Source organism: Miniopterus schreibersii (assembly GCF_964146895.1).
Source record: "Miniopterus schreibersii genome assembly, chromosome: 1".
In the NCBI taxonomy this organism is placed as follows: domain Eukaryota; kingdom Metazoa; phylum Chordata; class Mammalia; order Chiroptera; family Miniopteridae; genus Miniopterus; species Miniopterus schreibersii.
Window position 1 is genome coordinate 55,938,228 of NC_138101.1, and position 16,998 is coordinate 55,955,225.

At 34.4% G+C, this 16,998-nt stretch overlaps 1 protein-coding gene across 2 annotated transcripts in view; it reads left to right on the forward strand.

The window, feature by feature from the left end:
• GRID2 (glutamate ionotropic receptor delta type subunit 2) overlaps positions 1–16,998 on the forward strand; it is a gene marked incomplete at its 3' end in the record, with an annotated part of 1,219,813 nt that overhangs the window by 714,428 nt on the left and 488,387 nt on the right. For both annotated transcript variants that reach the window (XM_081131278.1, XM_081131277.1), the window contains exons 5-6: positions 1,750–1,803; positions 10,084–10,257. In XM_081131278.1, coding sequence (XP_080987404.1) covers positions 1,750–1,803; positions 10,084–10,257 — 228 coding nt within the window. The remainder of the gene's footprint in view (positions 1–1,749; positions 1,804–10,083; positions 10,258–16,998) is intronic.

The window sequence follows — 16,998 nt, forward strand, 5'->3', positions numbered from 1 at the left end:
TGAGTCATCTCTTCACTCTACTACTAATATTGCTTCAGAAGTATTTTCAATCTATATCCTGGCTTTCATTACTCTTCTCTCTGAATTCTTCCTATTTTCATATTTTAGTCATTTTTCTGTCTTATTTACAACTGATTTCATTTTATCCAGATAACTACTTTTCTTATATTGGAGTCTTTTGTTTGCATTCCTTTAAGTTCTTAGGATTGCCCACTAATTTTCTAACACTGTTTATTGCTAGTAAATTACTGATGATTTATTTGTCACTGAGATAGTTTAAGAAAACTAATTATATAAAATTAGAAAAAACAGCTACAATTACTGTAATATAGTGATTTTATATTTTTTAGCTAAAATTGAAAACTTCCATGGGTCATATTTTCTACATTGTTTCACATATAAGTGGAGCATGTGTATATTTCAAAAAAAAAAGATAGTAACATTATAACTAAAATAAATAATATATCCTTGCTTCTATGATAACCTTTACATCTCAGTAATATCATAGGGACCAATATGATGTATGTTGAAATCATATAAAATTTATAGCAAATTTTAAGAAAACAAAGATTCTACAAATATTACATATACTTTGAGAAAGTACTGCATCATTATAAAAATTTGCAAGTGCATTTCTTGTGATTGAATACATCTTTTCATAGGCATTTCTCAGTAGGACAAAGACTAGGCACCGAAATGGAATTCACACTTCCTAACAATTCCTTGCTGCTTATTAGAAAGCGTCTTTATTTAGAACCCAATCTTTGGGTATTATTGCTGAAAATAACAGAATAACCTCTTGCAAAACAGTCTTGCCTATTACGTGCCTTCATGATCCATGGTATGAATCATAAGAATATGTCGTAGAATGTGTATAAGATTGGATAGCATGGGGACTCCCATACAAAAGGTACCTTTACTCCACACACACACACACTCACACTCACACACACACACACTCACACACACACACACTCACACACACACACACACACACACACACACACACACACACGCCCTCTTGCGGCTGTTTTGGCCTAAGCCAAGGATCATTTAGAATCAATTTATCCAAAGTTAGTCAGCCAAGATTGTTACCTAAATATTGTTTGCTTTTTGTTTTACATACCTTTTATTTCTGTTTACGTTATTGGCAATTTGACAGCTACTGAAATTACCTACCCGTAATTTAATGCTAATATGATGTTTATTGTTTTAGCCTTTACGTGCAGATACTTTAGCAGATGGATGTCTTTTGAACATGTGCACAGAGCTCTTCAGAACACAGAGCAGTTTACTTGATCAAGACAAGAGCGAACATGTGCACAGGGAAGTCTGGGAAGACAGGAAGGTTGGGCCAGATTGCGGAGGGACATGTACTTGAAGAAAGCATTAAAGTTTATTTGGAATAGAGATGTGATTCAAACCCCACTCTCAGTTAAATCACTGTACAGAATTGTTATATTATTTTTTAGTGGAAACCTATGTTCTTCTAGATTTTGATGAATTATGTTTTCAAACTTAATTAGTGAGTCTATAATGCCTCAACACATCAAACACAACTCACATGCCTGAATCTATAGGGCTTTGCTAACAGTTTTTCATCTTCAACTGAATAATGACCTTTCTAACATGTGATTGGGTTTTTTTGTTTGTTCATTTGGTTTTTTGCTTTTTTTGAAGTACATCCATTTAATTTGGTTTCTTTCCATAATTAATACTGACTGATAGCTGGTTTGTTTTCTGTTCTAGGTTGTGGAGACTAATTTGGTTGCTTTTGACTGTCACTGGATCATTATAAATGAGGTAAAACCAACTAAACCTTATTGTCAACTCTGGGTCCTGTTTTTATATGTATAGTCACAGCATTTCCTATGGCCTTGAATTTCTAAATGGAAACAGAACACAAAATAAATGTTCAGCTTACTGAGTGAATTCTGTTAAATAAAACTAGGATACGGAGCTGTGTTGTTTTTTTTAAAATTATAAAGGGCTTTGTGTGAATAAAATAAGGGAGAATGTCTTCCCCACTAAGTATCTTTTAGCGTTTTCCGTTGGAACACAGTGCCTGCTTCAGGAGATCATCGTTACAAAAGTGCAGCTCCTCTTTGTAAGCAAAGTGAATTCCTCCCAGTGGAGTGCTTGTGTTCCATTTATATTTTAATGTTGCTTCTAGAACTTTTTCTACCCACGTCCCCTTAAGTAGTTCAGTGTATGAATATGAAGAAACAAGAACAGATTTTTTTTTCCTTTTCATAAAGTACAACTGTTTTAAAATCTATTAACTTGTCAAATTCTTTGTGAAAGTGTTGTGTATGGTTTTTTTTTTACTTTTGTAACAACAATACCTAAGATTAAAAATACATTACAATATGAGAGCTTTGTGAAATAAGTTTCCATTAGAACCTGCTTGTCAGATTCTGAGAGGACAATGACCAGATGAGTTATGGACAAATAATGAGATCATGTAGACTAGTCCTCAACAGACTAGCATTCAATCAAATCTATTACTTATGAATGAAAATAATGTATTATTTATCCCTGGATACTACATATTGAATTATAGAATAATAAATTTTGTTTCAAGGGGAAAATAGCATTTGGGGTAAGAATTCTGGTTTTGCAGTCAGCAAGATTGGATCAATCCTAGCTCTAAAATTGGTTGGCTATATTATTTTAGATATATAATATAAGCATCTTGTTCCTCAGATTTTTTACTTGTACAGGACCTATAATAGCATTTACTTTACTAGTTTAATAAAAATTAAGATATTATCTTGTAATTTAGCATAGTGCCTCAGTAAATGGTACTGCACATTTACATTAATAATTATCATAGCACGTTTAAGGTCAAAGATCACATTTTTACACATTATTTTGTTAATAACATTACTTTATGAGGTACTGAGGGAATGAGTTTAATAGACAGTAATTGATTTTCCTGTCTTTACATAGAAAAATTAAAGTTATTTCCAGTTGCAAATTGTTTTTCCAACACTACACTTCATTGATGGACTTGTTCTTTTTAGCTCATTGAAAAACAAAGAACTGGAAACATCTTGCAAGCCTGTTTTCAGTCGGCCAAACTTTATGATTTATAATTATATTTTTTCATTTTAAAATCAAGATCTGTTTTTTTCTGACATCCCTACAGGTGACATGAATTGACATGTATTGACATGTATGTGTGAGATGTTTTTCAATGAAGTTTTGATATCTTCTAATTTTCTAATACCTCTTCATTTCTATCTAGAATGATTAAACATCAGGGTAAAAAGAAGGGAAAAGGAAACAGCAAGCTTGCAGGATAACTTTTCAAATCAGATTATTTTCACTTTTATGTTTCCACAAGGAATCTAAGGTTCAAAAAATTAAAAACTTTGCCAGACATTACACAATAATTAAGTGGTGATAATGGGATTTACATCAGCCCTTTCGAGTCTAAAGCTTTGGTTGTTTTGGCTTTGTTTTCTTTTTTAAAAATAATTTTTCTTATAGATTACATATTTGAAATTTCTGCTACATTAACTTTAATCTTATGGAAGCCACTTATCCTATTATTTTTTCTTAATTAAATTATTTTCTAAATGACTATTTTTAAAAATAAAGAATCCTCCTAATTCCTTGTTTTTATCTCACAACCACCTTCTGATGGGGATTAGATCACACCAATTTCCCAGTGTAAAGCACATTGGAGTTATTTTACTTGATTGTGTCAATAGAGTTGGCTAGGAAGAAAAAGGGATTTATTTCCTCCTTAGAGACATAGATTAATCAAACTAGTTCACACTTATAATTGTGAAATGAAAATGATCATTCTCTTCTATTCTTTGATAAGATCGAAGAAGGGATCCTTGAATTAATTATTTTTTCATATCCAATTGAACTTCTAAAACTACGCCTGAATCTTAAAAGTGTGAACCACATAAAGCTCCCAGAACACCAGTGGTCATCCACCTACTGCGCGTGTGTCAGTCTGTTCTGTGGAAGAAACCACTTTTTCGTATCACATGGATGAAGTCTGATTGAGTAGACTGGCATGCATGCCACTGGTGGTAAATATCTTGGAAAGAATAGTAACAGTTTATATTTTAATATATCTTTGATAAACATTGTGGTTCATTTTGTTGAAGTTATCATTAAATTTTATTACATAAAATCTTAGGACAGCAAATGCTGTCTTTAAATGGATGTTCCTTAGTTTGAGCCACTATTTTGCAAATAAAACATCCACACAAAGCAATCTAATTAGCAACCCAATAAATATTAGAAATATAGAAGACAGTATAAAAGACCTCAGTTATTTTTCTGCTCCTTTATACTTAGGTTTTCTACTGTCATAAGTTTTATAACTTTCTTTTACCATTACTGAACCTCTCAATCTCTTTTTTTTTTTTTTTTACCCACTGCCCTATTTACTAGTCCTTGAATAAAGGTGTCATTTCCTTTGGACAGGTCAGTACCACCGAATCTTTGAAAAGCCTGATGTTCACAGTCCACACTGTATATATTGGTTATTGTTTTTACCTATACTAGGTTAATACTCAGAGATTAAGCATGTTTTCTGTATTTTCACCCCCCGCCCCCAAATGGTCACTTTATCTGCAATCAGCACTTTTGCTTCCACATCATTTCATTCAGCCACCTCATTCTCTTTGAAATATGCCTCAGAAAACTTGACTCTCACTACCCTTACTTCATTTACAGCCTTGTGTATACAGCTTTATGATGGATGAGTCACAATTTACCCTAGTGTCCATAAAAGAAGAAACATAGATTTCTCAAATTACCTAGGGAGCAAGTAACAGCAATAAACCCTACCAACATGCAAATGCCCATTTTGATTGAACATGGAAAACATGAGTCTGTCTGGTCTGCTTTGCATAACTACTACTTTATTGCGAATTTTAAAATAGGTTGCAAACATTTATTTAATCTTATTGCATCAATAATTTTTTAGAGAGAGGGACCATAAATCAAAGTTGGCATTGTACATCATGATACAAATTGATGCAAAAAGTTGAAAACAATATATTTTTTTCATTTGCATTACATGTGCTATAATAATGAAATGCTGTGCTAGCTCATATGGTGTAATCAATCATATGTTAGCAGTTGATAATGGTATTTATCTTCTCCCTATAATCAGTGGATCCAGCTTAGAACAGCCTTTCCATGGAAGCACTGTCATTCCTTCAGGGTCCTGAGGCGGATGTCCGAGCACTTTATATTTTACAAAAGTTAGAAATTCAGACAGGAAAACACACACATTTTAGAGCTGCAAGAAGTGTAATGCTGTGTGCATCTTCTATTCCCTGGTAATACTGAACCTGATCTTTGGTGCCCGGGCATCTTATTTAAATAGTTCAGTCCATAAAGTAGAAGGAAATCTTACCTTCTGCTACAGCGTGGAGAGACCTGGAGAGTATTATGCTAAGTGAAATAAATCAGTCAGAGAAAGACAAATACCATATGATCTCACTTATATGTGGAATCTAATGAACAAAATAAACTGACAAATAAAATAAAAACAAAGGCATTGCTACATGGACCAGACTGACAGGTGTCAGAGGAGAGGGGAGGGGAGACAATAAAAGAAGGTGAAGGGACTAGCCAAAGAACATATAGACACAGACACAGTATGGTGATGGCCAGAGAGAAGGGGGTGGGGCTGGGGGGGGCAGAGGCTGGAAAATGGGGACCTCTCTAATAATATCAATAATAAAAATAAAGTTTAAAAAATGAAAAATAAATAGTTTAAGTCGTCATTCTCTGTTAAGCACTGCTGAGTTCTTTAGTTAAGAAAAATTTGAGGAGATTTTAAAAGTTTGTGTGTATAATGGATATGTTTCATTTTTTCTAGTTTAGTGATTAATTGAACTGCTCACTACTAATCCGTCAGGCGGAGAGTTGCCATTCTGCTTCTGCTCCTGCTGGTATACAGCCCACAGCCGGTTTTACTCCACACTTCCACTTAATGTTGGTATAATTATTTCACAGTAATGTTAAGTTTTATGGAAGCATCGAAGGATCATCTTTGCTAAAGCATGAAGAATATAAACATATTAGCAAAGACAAGAACAAAAAGCATAATCTCTTCAAACTACACCACACAGTAGCAAACTGCTTAGTATCGTTGTTAAAATCCGCTTCCTTCAGAATTGTTAACGTTATTAAAGCAACCCAGTGTCCAGACTTAAAATTTCAGGTATCTATCTTTAGCAGGTAGTTTGGTGAAAACTTGCCATTTTTTCATTCATTGGTTATTTTCTTGAATACCTGCTATGAGCTGGGAACTTTGTTAGATGAAAAAAGGTAAAAGCATGGGAAAGAAAGGAGGGATCCCTCCTCTGAAGTAGTTTATATGTAGAGGTTGGCATCTGATCGATTGGGTTTTGAGAGTCTTTCCCTCCCTGGAATTCTATTAATTTAAGCCTAAAGCTGATATTCTACAAAGAGTCAGGATTGATCCAATTTTCCTACAAGATTTGTTCATGGAAGTGGCTGTTTCTGGATGGACTTGTATTCCTACCAGATATTGTAGCTTTCCTCTTCTTTCACTCTTACACAATTCAGGGTTCACCCGACATTAAACTATCACAGCAAAGTAAACTGGAATATTTTCTTGGATGTATCGACTTCATTCTTAATAATTTGATATTATCCATGTAAATTATTTTGGGGGGAGAAACTAGATGCCTTGCTCCTAGAGAAGTAAAATAGAAAAAATTAGGTACACTAAAACATATATGCCAATTTTTATTATAATATTCCTTTTTAATAAGAATACTCATTCATGTAAAGAATATATAAAAGAGAAATAATTTTATAATCAGCTTCTTTACATGCTTTAAAACTCAGGAAATTTCTGTATATTTTATAGAGATGAACTTGTTTGGTGACACTGGGGGCTTAGGAAAGAGAGTGGTGACCTAGTTCTTCGCATGACTATTTAGAAAAATCACTAGTTTGCCCAGCCAGCGTGGCTCAGCAGTTGAGCATCGACCTAGGATCCAAGAGATGGTGGTTCGATCCTCAATCAGGGCACATGCCCGGGTTGCGGGCTCCATCCCCAGGAGGGGCCTGCAGGAGGCAGCCGATCAATGACTCTCTCATCATTGATGTTTCAATCTCTGTCTCCCCCTCTCCCTTCCTCTCTGAAATCAATAAAGATATATTTTTAAAAAAGAGAGAGAGAAATCAGATAGTTTAAACATTTTTATAATTTAGAGCATTAGAACAATATTGATTCTAATAGATTATACAACAGCTTAATATTTTAATACAGAGCTTTACTTACGGATTTTTTTCATGTAAAAAGATCACTTTAGTAGATTAAGTATTCACTGGGCTTTCAGTGTTCATATAGCATTACATCTACTACCCCTGAAAGACACCTTTTGAAATGCAGAAATAAAGTTCCGTAAGTCTAAAATAGCTGCCTAATCAAGTTTTTATATCAATACCAAACTATTTTTGAAATCATGTGTCAAAACTAAAATTGCAAGTGAATTTTTTGAGACAGACTGTCTGTTAGTTTCATTCAGAATGGCAGATTCTTTCCTCCAAGAAAATTACTTTCTTTTCTCTTCCTCAATAATAATAGGCAAAATATATTCAATTCAAATTGATATTTCCTCAGATATACTCTAGTTGCTTTGACACTTAAGAACTTCAGTGTTTGGAACTTATAAAAGGCAGTCATCCTTTTTTGTGAGTTTGAAGTAGACCTCTTAAAAAGACTTTGATTCATGATAGGTGACTTTATCATTCCTTATAGAATCATCAAGCTATCACACGATGATATAATACATCTTTATAGTTTAAAATCCTATTATTCATGAATATTGATCCAAATAAATTTTGTAAGGAAATATGGGCTTCTTGTATAATTTATTGCTTTAGAGAGTATCTCATTTGATGAGGTTTATGAATTAATATTATAAATACAGAGTATTTTGAAAGAACTTGGAATCTTTCCAGTTCTCTATTTATAAAGTGAGAAAACAGTACCCAAGTCCCTGATGTTTTCAGCAGAAAATAAGATAGCAGGTTATCTTAGTATTTTGCCTAACAAGTGAGCACTTATAAATGTAAGTTTTTATTCTAATGTGCTGATTTGTAGTTCATCGTGGCAGGTAGAGATGATGCTATTTGATAAAATGTTGATAAGACTTGGTATTGTGAAAGAAAAAACACACGCCACAATTTAGTTAATATTATGAGAAAGTGGTATACTTTTTTCACTGCCTTTTAAATGAAAATGTCTGCACAACATGGAATTTTAATTTTAAAAATGTAAAGACTGAATAGCAATTTTAATTTTAAATAGATTTTAAATGATTAAATTTTAAAATCTTTTAATTTTAAAAGATTTCTTGTTAAAGTTAAAGCTAAAAATGATGTTGAAAGACACTGTATAATCCAGCTTTCTGAGTAGGTGGCATAAAATTAAAAAGTGACCTGCTTTTTGCCAGACAGAGTTTTGATGGCCAGTGAAATGAAACAGACTAAAGGAAAAAGACTTCATTTTAAACTGAGAAAACCATTTTATTATGGTACATTAAGGATTAATCAACCAAAAATTCCAGGATATTATACTGGATATAGCTGATGTGAGATGTTATTTTATTTTCAGAAAATCTATATTTCAAAAGATCATAAATAAAGGATGAATTTTAAAGCTAATATATGGTACAAAGAAGAAGCATATGGTTACTCCAGTAAAGAAGAAAATTTACATCTGTAAATAGTCTTGTGATCTTTCATTACTCTCTAATAATTCTTTGAACCCAAACAGATGAATGTTCACTGCATTCTAAAGTTTATCTTGTGTCAAATCTTTTATTTCTGTTGCCATAAGAATCTACTGAAACTGATAAGTTCATTAAAAGGCTTCGTTGATTTAAAAGGTTCCAATGGACACTGAAGCACAAACTGCTGTAGTAAAGACTACCTTAAAACTAAAATTTATTCTGATCACTTTTATTCTAATTCCAATTAGATCAGATGTATGTTATAAAAATATTTCATTTTTATTGCTTCTACATCCATGATTGAGTTAATCCTAAAATTTAAGTGTGGGATTGGGAGTCAGGAAAGAAGGAAGTATAAACCATATTCCTTTGAATTTGGGAAACGCTAATATATCAAATAACATTAATTTGGATAAAGAGCACTGGATTTCTTCATTCACTCTCCTGGTTCACACTGTATTAAGTAACAGAGTTTTTCATCTTTGTAAAGACCACAATTACATACTAACTTTTTAATTCAATATTTAGTGAGCACTCTGTTTAATCTGTTTTTAACCAAGAGAAATGTATGGGTTAACACTGATAGTTCTAAGAAATAATTGGAAAAAGTCTTTAAAAATAATATCTCCTCTTGCTCACTCTGTTGTTTAAGAGCCCCATTTTTCATTGCCAAGAACAATATATGTTAGTCTTACATTGCAGCTATCTTCCTAGGTAATTAAAGTACCTCGAAATCCATTTATGAGCCCAGCAGGGCATTGTCCAGCGGTTGAGCATCGACCTAGGACCCAAGAGATCCCGGTTCGATTCCCAGTCAGGGCCCATGCAGGGTTGCCGCCCGATCCCCAGTCGGGGGCGTGCAGGAGGCAGCCGATCAGTGACTCTCTCATCATTGATGTTTCTCTCTCTCTCTCCCTCTCCCTTCCTCTCTCTGAAATCAATACAGATATATATTTTAAAAATCCATTAATGAATAATGAATTGTAATGAATTGTAAAGTTATTTTGTTATTTTTCTGATGTGTAGACAACACATATTTTTCCAAAGAGCTCAACATAATAAATTATAAACTTTTTGTTAGTAAAGTATATTTAAGCCAGTTGCTCCATTTGGAATTATTTAGGCATGAATGTGTATAATTTAAGCGCAGACAGCAAATCCAAGGGAGTTGATCATTTGAATGAGTGTGCACTGTTTCCTTTGGATGAGTGCTAAGCATTGTGTCACAGTGACAATCCCTTAGCATTTCCAGATGACAACTTAGTAATAGATTTTGTGTTTCTGTTACTGTGTGAAAGCATTTTTAATTCTTCCGTTTCTTATCTTACAGGAAATCAACGACATGGATGTACAGGAACTTGTGAGAAGGTCCATCGGAAGGCTCACTATCATCCGGCAGACCTTCCCGGTCCCCCAGAACATAAGCCAGCGCTGTTTCCGGGGCAACCATCGGATATCTTCCACCCTGTGTGACCCCAAGGACCCGTTTGCCCAGAATATGGAGGTACATTCTGGGCGCAGGGGCATTCCTTCCTGTGGTGCTTTGCCAGGCAACTGTCCAGAGAGGTTTCTGAGTTGTACTGGATTTAGAATTTTACAGGTTTGCAGTTTCCGAACTATTGCCTTTCTCCAGCAATGTATTAAGTTGAAGCATCTCAGGAAGCACCAAGAATCTGTGTTTTTGATCTTTTAAATTTCATTTTAGCAAAATATCTACTTGTTTAATAATATTATAATATATAAAGGTTATTTCTTTCTCAGCAAGTTGGTAGATCCGTAACATTTCTCATGGGAGATTTTGAGATTGATACTCCTTAATGCCAAACTCCAAATTAGTAAGTCAATAAATTTGCTTGACTTTCTTTTGGCATAACAAGGACATAGATTTAAAAAATAATAATAAAAAAAAAGATTAGTGTCCAGTTTGAAGTACTTCAGGAAAATTTTATTTAGAAGCACAAAAAGTGCTATAGTATTATATAGGCATATTGAACTCAGATGGGATATAGCTGTAATCTTTGCTATTCAGAATACAACAAAGAATTTGAAAATAAATAAATAAAATTTCTGAGCAGCAAAATAGAGAACACTAAGTCCCTGCAGTTTACTCATAAAAGTGACCTTTAAGTACTCACCCAGAGCCTATTTCTTTTTTGTAAGGAAAATCCTATCAGATCTCTTTGTTTTATTTCTCTTTGCACAAGAGATCTCACGATGTCAATTTGAAGGGGGTGTTACAAAAGGCAGGCACATGGACAGCAGTGGGGAGCTATAGGGAACACTCTCGAGCAAAGCAAGAGACAGGAAAAAAGAAATCAATCAGATAATCTAATTCAAACATTTTATCAGTGAAGGACTTTTCTGTTAAAAACAACTCTGTGTCATGAAACAGTTCCTAAGGGTATCACTTCAATATATTGCCAGCATATTAGTTAGTATTTAAACAGTAACTCTGAGATACAAGAAAGACTAAAGTTATGGTCAATTTTAGAAGTCAGAAAAATATATATTTCAGAAATCTATTCCTTTAAAATGTTTAATGTCAAAAATGTTTTAGTACTTAGAGATGTTCAGTTTCAGCATTTTGGAAATATTAAAACTAGCTCATCCCCAATAATACTAGATAAATAAGGTAATTTTGCAAAGCTATTTCTACTTTTGAATGATAAATCCACAGTCTCCCTATCTTTAGTTGTGGTTGGATTTTTTTGTTGTTGAGTTACTACTTATCCAACTTTAGCTTCATATTTATTATCATTGTGATGAGCAGCATACCTGGCAGCTCACTTAAGGATCATGGCCCGTAGAACTTTTTGTTTCCTTCTAGATTTTAAACTCTTTTAGAATAGGTTCTCTCTAGGACCTGACATCATAAAATCCCACAAAGTACTAGTCTAACTTGATTTCCCCCATCATATTTATTACAGTGCTTTGACCTTTGTGAGTATTTGTGGATTTGAATGTAATTAAGGAAAGGCAGTGGTCAAAATAAGTCACTCTGAAACCTAAACAAGACCTGTTTACATTTTAATGCCAATTTTATTAAATATTTATAATGATCCAGCTTCCCCTATTAATTTGTCATAAGTATAATTGATGTAGAAATGATAGAATTTAAATGTAGAAAAACATGAAAGAATTTTGACTCGGAAAGTTTTGAAATATTAAAGACTGTTTCTGTGAAAAGAAGTAGCAGGAATTATACAAATTGTTAAAGCAGAAAGTAACTACACAGTATTTTAAAGCACATTTACCAAAGAGCACAATCCTTCTGATTCAATTAATTAATTTCTTGAAATCAAGGAAACAAATATTTTATTTAGCTTTATATTCCCCTACTTATCTGATGAATTAAGGATGTAGACGAAGCACCAACCCTCTACCTCACGCCTTCTTCTCACTCCCCTCAAACACACAGATGGAAGGAAACAAGGCGATCAGTTTTTCTTTGAGGATTTATTACACATTAACTTCCCTATTGCATATAATAGAATTTAATTAAATAATTAACAGGGATGGGGAACCTTTTTTCTGTCAAAGGCCATTTGGGTATTTATAACATATTTGCAGGCCATTCAAAATTATCAACTTAAAAGTTAGCTATGAAAAAAGCTCCTAGGTTTATTGTATTTTGAGTCCCATCGGTGGTTGCCTTGGCAGGGCCAGATCAAATGATTTCATGGGTTGTATATGGCCCATGGGCCGGACATTTCCCACCCCTGAATTAATATATAAAAGGAACATTGACAGAAGCTTTGATAAATGAAGATTTATATAATTAAGAGTCTAAATGCAAGACTCTTATGTTCCACTAAAAGCAGAGCATTTGGCATAGAAGCTTGCCTTGGTGAAAATGTTATCTCACTAACATTAAAGAAAGCAACAAGAAAAATACTTACTGAAAATTTGGGAGTAGGTGGTTAGGAGAAGTAACCCTGTCATCTTGGAGCTCATCAATAAAAACAATGCAGGTAAATATGATCACAGACACTTTTATCAGCAAGGTACAATTAAGAGTAACTCAGAAAAAAAATGAAGATTTGAAAACATGACTCAAATGAGCTCTAAAAATAAAACCCAACATAAAATCACAATAATCAGTACAGCAGAGGACAAGAGGGTACAATGGGCCTGTGTAGAGATTACTGGGCTGTTACATATTTTAACATACACAGAAAGAGGATATTTAGAACAAACAAAGAAACAAGATTCCTAAATCTTTAAATTAATGCCAAAAAGAATAAAACCAAGGATAGCTGAAGTTGCAAAATAAATATTAGAGAAACCTTTTGGCTAGAAACAGAGTTTTTAACAATATATGAAACAAAAAGGAAGTGAGCTTACTGCTTGGTGAAACTAATGTTAGCTTGGCTGCTAATGGAGAAAAAAGAAGAATGTTTACGTATGTTTGCTTCTGTTTTCTCCATTTGGCAAAAATTGCCTTCAGATTGGAAAGGTTAAAATACAAGTCATTTTAAAAAGTAGCCATTGTTTTATAAAAAACAGAGGTTTGAAGATGGTAAGAGTTTGTCTTACTGTTTTAAAATGAGGCTGGAAAAATAATTGCTCAGAACAATAAATAAACAAGTGGATAGGTTCACAATATTATAAATTGAAAATACTAGTGAAATATTTGGGAAGAGAATTCAAGTATAAGAAGACATCGGTGAATGTCCCAATTTAAAAAAGAAGGCAAAAAAATTCTGATAATCAGAGTTTAATATACTAAAATTAATATCTATATCAACTGTAGAATATAGTATTACACATATTGTTTATGGAACTTTAAATAAGACAATAGGGCTTCCTGAATAGCAAGCACTGCCAAACTAAGTCTTATTTAATTTTTTAGGTTGTTAGAATGTCATAAATCTATTTATTGTATATTGATTTTTATGTAGTGTTTGAAAAATTTTCTCATGAAATCCTCATAGAAAGACATTAAAAAGTCTAGATAGATTGATATCAGTTAAACATTTGACCAAAAACTCAGAAGACAGTAAACACTGTCACCCAGCCGGGTGTGGCTCGGTGGTTGAGCATCGCCCTATGATCCGGGAGGTTCCGGTCAGGGCACATGCCCGGGTTGCGGGCTCGATCCCCAGTCGGGGGCGTGCAGGAGGCAGCCGATCAGTGACTCTCTCATCATTGATGTTTCTCTCTGTCTCTCCTTCTCCCTTCCTCTCTCTGAAGTCAATAAAGATATATTTTTAAAAAAAAAACAACACCCACTCTAGCCTTAGATTTTTTTAAAGTTTAAAATACGTTAAAGTCTCGTTATCTTTAAAAGTTATAGCACATGAGTTTATTTCAAATAATTTACCAGCTAAGTTTTTTTGTTGTTTTTTTTTCCCAAATCTTCAAGCAAAATTGATATTCCTCAGACATGGCTCAGATATGTCTTGCAGCTTTGAATACTTCCTATTTACAACTCACCACCAGGGGCTTTTATTACCCTCACTTTGAGAAGTGTGGAACTAGAGAAATACTCAAACCACACTGATAAATATTTTACCCTTGAAGTGCAAGGAACTCTCTATGTCATTCAGGAGATTCTATTCTTGGGCCTAATATTGTTAAATGTTGATTACATGAATGAAAATGAATAAAATATCAAACTTGTAAATGACATAAAGCTAGGAGAGAAAGCTTCTGTTGTGTTATATAATCCAGATCCAAGTTGTTAGTATTTACTGAATAATAAACCTAAAAGTTGAAATTTCATGGAGATAAAGTAGAAGTTCAAAATCAATTACAGGAAGTCTACATGGATGAGACCTGGTCTGACAGCTGTGTAAGGCTATTAAGATGAAGTTAGATTCCTTATGAGCATAGCACAGGGCATAAGCGCTCTAAACCTTTCTAATGGAATCTTGGTCCTTATGTCAGAAGCATTTTGCTGAGATCAAGAGAGATAGACCCTGTCTCTCTCCTAGTCAGATCATATCTGCAATAATGCGTCAGTTCTGAGTATTACATTTTGAGCAGAAACACTGAAACATAGGAGGACAGAGGAAGAGAGCTGAGATGATGAACAGTCTAGCAATTACACCAGATGATGCACAACTTAAGTAAAGAGGATGTTTTAGAGCAAGTAATAAATATATTTGGTGTCAAGTAGTTGGTGTCAAATATTGAAAGGTTGTCATGCAGAGGTGGGTGCTGGTGATTCAATGAAGTCAGAAAACAAGTGTAGTGACAGTAAGTAGAGAGAAATGATTGGTCAGATGGTGGGATATTGGTGTTTAAGATCTTAGAGGTGGTGTGTGTTTGTGTCCAGTGAATAGTCACTTATATTGGTTGTGGCCAGAATAGAAGTAAAGATCATCTGTGTAGAAATCAAAATGCTTTTTTTAATGCAGGGCGATATTTTGGGATCAATGGGAGGGAGGAGTCAAAGACCTCGTGAATATAGAGTGACCAGGAGGTCAGCAGATGATGGCAGAAAGGGGCTAATAAATTGTGGCATAGGAAGGAGCACAAACTTTGAAAGAGAACAGGCACTTACCTAAGACAGGAGTAATTAAAAGCTCAGAGAATGTCATCACTCCCTTTTGATCCTGCAATTTGGAATTCTGGCAATGAGGAGAGGCAGTCATTTGATAACACCTGTCACATGTTAAGTACAAACCACTCACCTCTCCAACCAGCCTGGATTCTCAAAGCGCATGCCTCAAGGTGTGCAAAAGAGACTGAGCCACAGACATGTCAGTTGTGGATGGAACTCAGGTTGTCAAATTTCTTACTGCTTGACTTCTGTTAAACCTACCCAATGTTAAACTTGATGGTCTTCCTCACTCCCATTCTTTTTTAACACCTATTTATTAAAAAACAAATTATGTGCTAAGCTCTAGGATAAGTCAAGGAGAAATAAAGAATAAGGGAAACAAAAGTACGAAGGGGAAAATATATACAATATGAGCCCCTGTCCAGAGGAACTCATGTGCTAGTGTGAAAGGCAGATTTTAAAAGAATCATATCATGATGATATACCTCATTAGAGATATACACTGAGTGTTATGGGAGATAAAAAGACTGCCCAATTAACCCTGAAGCGGGGATAGTCCTGAGAGCTGTTAGGGTAGGATTTACCTAGTTTGATACCTAGGAAATGAGTATTAGAGGAAATTAAGTAGTTGGAGAAAGATAAAGAGACATCAAAGAATGCTTCCACAACAATATCATATACACACTTAAATCAGTCAGTCAGAGGGAGAAGCAAAATAAAGCTAGAGAAGTAGAGCAAGCAAATTTGAGACAGGGAGCTGGGAGAGGTTAGGAAAGGTCAGAATATTGCTGATTATCTAAATTGGGCTTCTACGTGCTCCTCTGTGTGGGCTGTGTGCACTGTCCTATTATAGCTGAGCCTTGGTTGCTGTTGGCATCAAAAGATTCGTCCTGGATTTTTGGATACAGGCTATTCATTCTTCACGATTCTTCTAGGTTTTCCTTTTGGGTCTTCACAGTCTAATTCAGACTTTTTTTTTTTTAATTTATCTTTATTTTTGAAAGTATTACAGGTGTCCCATTTTTTCCCCCCAATTGACCCCCTCCACCTCGCTCCCACCCCCTCCCCAGGCCTTCAACCCATTATTGACTGTCCATGGGTTATGCATATATGCATATAACTTCTTTGGTAAATCTCTTCCCACCCTCCACCCCCCTTCCCTCTTTCCTCTGAAATATGATCGTCTCTTGCATGCATCAATGTCTCTGGATCTATTTAGTTCGTCAGATTCTTTTGTTCATTAGCTTCTTGTTAAATAAGACCCTTCAACATTTCCTGTAGTGCTGGTTTGATGGTGATGAACTCCTTTAGCTTTTCCTTGTCTGAGAAGCTCTTTATCTGACCTTCAATTCTAAATGATAGCTTTGCTGGGTAGAGCAATCTTGGTTGTAGTTCCATGTTTTTCATCACTTTGAATATTTCTTGCCACTCCCTTCTGGCCTGCAAAGTTTCTGTTGAGAAATCAGCTGACAGTCATATGGGTGCTCCCTTGTAGGTAACTAACTTTTTTTTCTTGCTGCTTTTAAGATTCTCTCTTTGTCTTTAACCTTTGGCATTTTAATGATGATGTGTCTTGGTGTGGGCCTTTTTGGGTTCCTCTTGTTTGGGACCCTCTGTGCTTCCTGGACTTGAAAGTCGATTTCTTTCCCCAGGTAGGGGAAGTTTTCTGCAATTATTTTTTCGAATAGGTTTTCAATTTCTTGGTCTCTTTCTTCCCCTTCTGGCACCCCAATAATA